This window comes from Aplysia californica, unplaced genomic scaffold (genome assembly GCF_000002075.1).
Source record: "Aplysia californica isolate F4 #8 unplaced genomic scaffold, AplCal3.0 scaffold00323, whole genome shotgun sequence".
Taxonomy (NCBI): domain Eukaryota; kingdom Metazoa; phylum Mollusca; class Gastropoda; order Aplysiida; family Aplysiidae; genus Aplysia; species Aplysia californica.
In genome coordinates, this window is record NW_004797593.1 from 211,279 (window position 1) to 215,224 (window position 3,946).

Below are 3,946 nucleotides of genomic sequence, written 5' to 3' on the forward strand. Positions count from 1 at the left end.
GGGGGGGAGGGAAAAAACCATCAACCCAATTTGAGAAAGGAAGCATTTGAAAGCATAACCAGTTGTCACATTGCTTGTCCCCAGCAGAATTCAAAAAGGGAACTTTTGGCATCGGTGGCCTAGAGGTTATGCTCTCAGGCTCGCAACCGTAAGGTCGTTGGATTGAATCGTGTAAGGGACCCGATGTTGAATCCTTGGGAAAGGCACTTTATGTTTATATAAATTTTCCTCACTTCACCAAGGTGGGAATGGGTACCCAGCTATAGACAGTGAAAAATCTTGCCAGTTTGATAGTGTTTGTGGGCCTAATCAGCGGCAAGCACTGTATGCTTCCCAGGAAGCTGAGAATGTTTCTGAGTGTTCTGTGGTCTGCTGGGGTAATAATATAGTGTAAAGCCCATAGAGCTTGCTGTTGAGCATGTGTAGGCGCTACCGCTAAATACAAATGCTATTTATTAATTATTATCATTAATAAATACGCCACTCGTTCTATGCATTCGTTTTTTTTAAATGTTCCACGTCAATGCCACTGGGGACAAAGTGTTACAACCTGCTAAGCAATCGTGTGCAATCTGGCACAGACTATGTTGAGTGTTCAAATCATGATGGAGGAATACACTCATTTTGTGACAGTTATAAGAAAGGACAGACATTTTTTCACAATATTATCTCACAATATGTCTTCATCAGGGAAACTTGCCACATCAACAGAGTGCTGAACAATTTGTTACTACTATATCCTACTTACCTTCAAAATAACACTCAACGCTTTCTCTCTGTTTCCATTTCTGTGGAAATAAATAAATCTCGGTAAGAATACAAAGAGAAAAACTTGATGAAACTAGCATTAGTGACTTGGAAAATAAGCCATTAATATTTACAAAAGTATCAAAACATTTATATTTTACCATAAAGAACAACAGTTTAAAGACATGAATTATATCTCATATCAAACATACAATCTGGCCCTTCGATAAGAAACAATTATTCAACCTGGAAAAGAAAGAATGCTCCGTATAAATTGAAAATTTAAAAAGCGGACGCTGTTTAGTAGAGAGGTCTAAACATATCAGAAACTTTCTCCTATCCATTTATTGACTATTGCAATGTGAAAAAAAAACTTTTAAAATGTCAATAAAATGTACTACTTGCACCTAAAGTTCATCTGGGGAACAGTGAGGAAAAGCCTGCTGCCACTTCTCCTTTCACTCTCAAAGTGCACAACCATTCTTATGGCAAAACCACCTACTCAATTTGTGAAAAGTTATGTTTGCGACATCTTACTTAATTCCTCACTAAAGAGACACGCACAAAGGTAAACCACTTGCACGACCGTGTAGCAATGCTGTTACTCTAACACCGGAACAATCAGCAGATGGACTCTGTGGTGGATATTGCAGCGGGGAGCGGAGCACGTATGGCAATGTCCGGAGTGCTAGGATGTTGTTCCCAGGATCAAGTAATCAAGTGTTACTTTAACAAATCCTCTCACCCATTTGTTTGTTTGTTTGAGTAAAGAGAAGCACATCGACACTATCATGGTCATTTAGAGCTGGGAAAACCTAAGACAGACAGACAGAAACAGCAGATGGAAAGTAAAAAAGTAGTAGGCGTAGGACCTTCCAGTGGCGCCCTCTAACCGCCAGCCCCCTCACCTGTTTAAGGCAAAAGCATACAGGTTCTGTATGCCCTGGTTCCCGTCTATCTTGATGAAGGGGAAGCTACTCACGTCCTCCACCAGCTTCACCATGGCCTTGTAGTCCTGAGGAGATCAACAGTCATGGTTTAGTGCATATGGACTTGAAGGCCTCTTTGAAAAACAAATATAGATAAATAGATGGATGGATGGACGGACGGATGGACGGACAGACAGACAGACAGACAGATAGATATGAAGTCAGACAGACAGACAGACAGACACACAGACAGACAGATGGATAGCATAAAAAACAACAGCACAGACAGTTCATCTAAGAGGGCTTGTTCAAGATGACCACCCATTGTCAAGGAGAAAAGTGGTCCTACTAAACAGTGTCATTATAATGTCTTAAACAGCAAGGATGGAAATGGGAAGTGGTTGTTTGTACAGGCGATTGTCTTGGACAGATGTTCATAAGAGCTGGCTTATATATTGTGAGGCATCGTGGTGAAAGTAGGCACTCATCAAAATAATGAAAGTAAAAAAACTGACACTTTTTCGCTGGATTGGCAATTCTTATCCAAATTTTGTTTTTTTGGCTCAACACCTTCTACGTTCATTTAAGAACCCATTTCAGTGTGAATTATATTGAAAAAAGTTGATTAAAGGCACACAAAAAAGTATTTTGTGAGTTTTCATGAACTCTGAGGCCTTGCAAATAACCAAACCTTGGAGGCAATTTTCTCACTTAATTTTACCTCTAAAAACCAGGAGACCCCCACCTCATTCCATTGGCAATATCTCGACATGTACTCAAGATAAATGGGTAATTCTTCAAGATAAATGAGGAATTCTTTCATCGAAAGGAAAGCAAAAGAACAAGCTTTAAGGTGATACCAATAACTCCACATGCCCAAAAATTGACGAGCGACTGATTCCATCCCGTCGTGACACAAATGAATTATCTATGAGAGAAGAACCTTCAAATAACAGTCCACCTCCAGTTTGACACAGTCCTTATTATATTTTTTAAAAGTAAGGGTGGAAATGTGAAGCAGTCGTTTGTACAGGTGATTGTCTTGGACAGGTGGTTATTTGAGTAGGTTCGGACACATACAATTTCTGGAACAATTCAATTGTACAAACTTACAAAAGTCAGTTGTCTTCATCGATAAATTCACAAGTCCCGTTTACCTGCACTTCCCTGAAGGAGATCATCATGTTGAGGACGGTGTCAACTGTGAGCAGTTGGGGGTCGTCCAGACGCCGACGCATCCCGAGCAGAGCCTGAAAGAGTGGGGGAGGGGATGGGGGAGGGGGTGGGGGAGAGGGATGGTGGAGAGGGAAAGAACAGCTTCATTTCTCAGGGGGTTTTTTGTTTGTTTTAGTTAGGTTTTACGGCACTCGCAAATGCATAAGGTCATATGAATGCTATTCTTGGGGTTTGGATTAGAAACAATAGGCTTCAAAGCAATATTTGGATATTGCAAGGTTCTTGTCATTAAGATGTCCTTTTTTAGTACAATAATTATAGCATTTTGCAAAGACTAAACCAGCTGTTAACTAGCACGATCAGCAGGCAAACCCTTTCATGGATCCTAGAGAGGAGAGAGGAGCAGCTATGGCATTGTGCCGCCTGCAATGAAGCCTATTCTCCAACCAAATAAGTATTTTGCAAAGACTGATTTGTAATTGACTGCAAATATTTTACTCCCCAATCAACCATTTTCATTATTTACATGGCAGGCTGCCTTTACTCTGTGGTCTGAAAGTAAGACCAAGTACGGAGAGTGTTGAACACTTGATTAATTGTTTGTCTTTCAAACTTGGGATTTAAATTCTCATTTTACACATGCAAGACATAAACATAAAACCTAATCATTACGAGGTAATACAAATATTTAATCAAAGTGCAGAAAAAAAACTAACACTGAAATAGAGTAGATGTGCACTTATTTATTAAACATGTTACAATTAGGTTTAAATCAGACATTTTTCAATGCAAAGCTATAAACTAAGACAGCTGGCAAGAGCCAATGACATTATGCACATCTCTCATCATATTTCCATGTGCTGGATACAATGCCAGGCCCACTCTGAAAAAGGCACACATGAAGCAATTTTCATAGAGATGACTTCACATTTTCTAGTAAAACACCCAAGTCACACTAGATTTTCACCACAGATCACAGAAACCTGAGGAGCATTTCAGTGGGCACAGCTATCAAAGATATAAATTTTAAAAAAAAAAATTTTAATGGCAATGAGATACATGTACTACAGTAATCTGAAAATGCATGAAACTTG

The 3,946-nt window shown here is 39.5% G+C and overlaps 1 protein-coding gene across 1 annotated transcript in view; it reads right to left on the bottom strand.

Annotated features, from left to right (window-relative positions):
* LOC101862124 (mitogen-activated protein kinase kinase kinase 5) overlaps positions 1-3,946 on the bottom strand; it is a gene marked incomplete at its 3' end in the record, with an annotated part of 90,971 nt that overhangs the window by 73,665 nt on the left and 13,360 nt on the right. Inside the window, 3 exon segments of the mRNA XM_013084857.2 lie at positions 749-788; positions 1,656-1,762; positions 2,834-2,926. Of these exon segments, the coding sequence (XP_012940311.1) occupies positions 749-788; positions 1,656-1,762; positions 2,834-2,926 (240 nt within the window).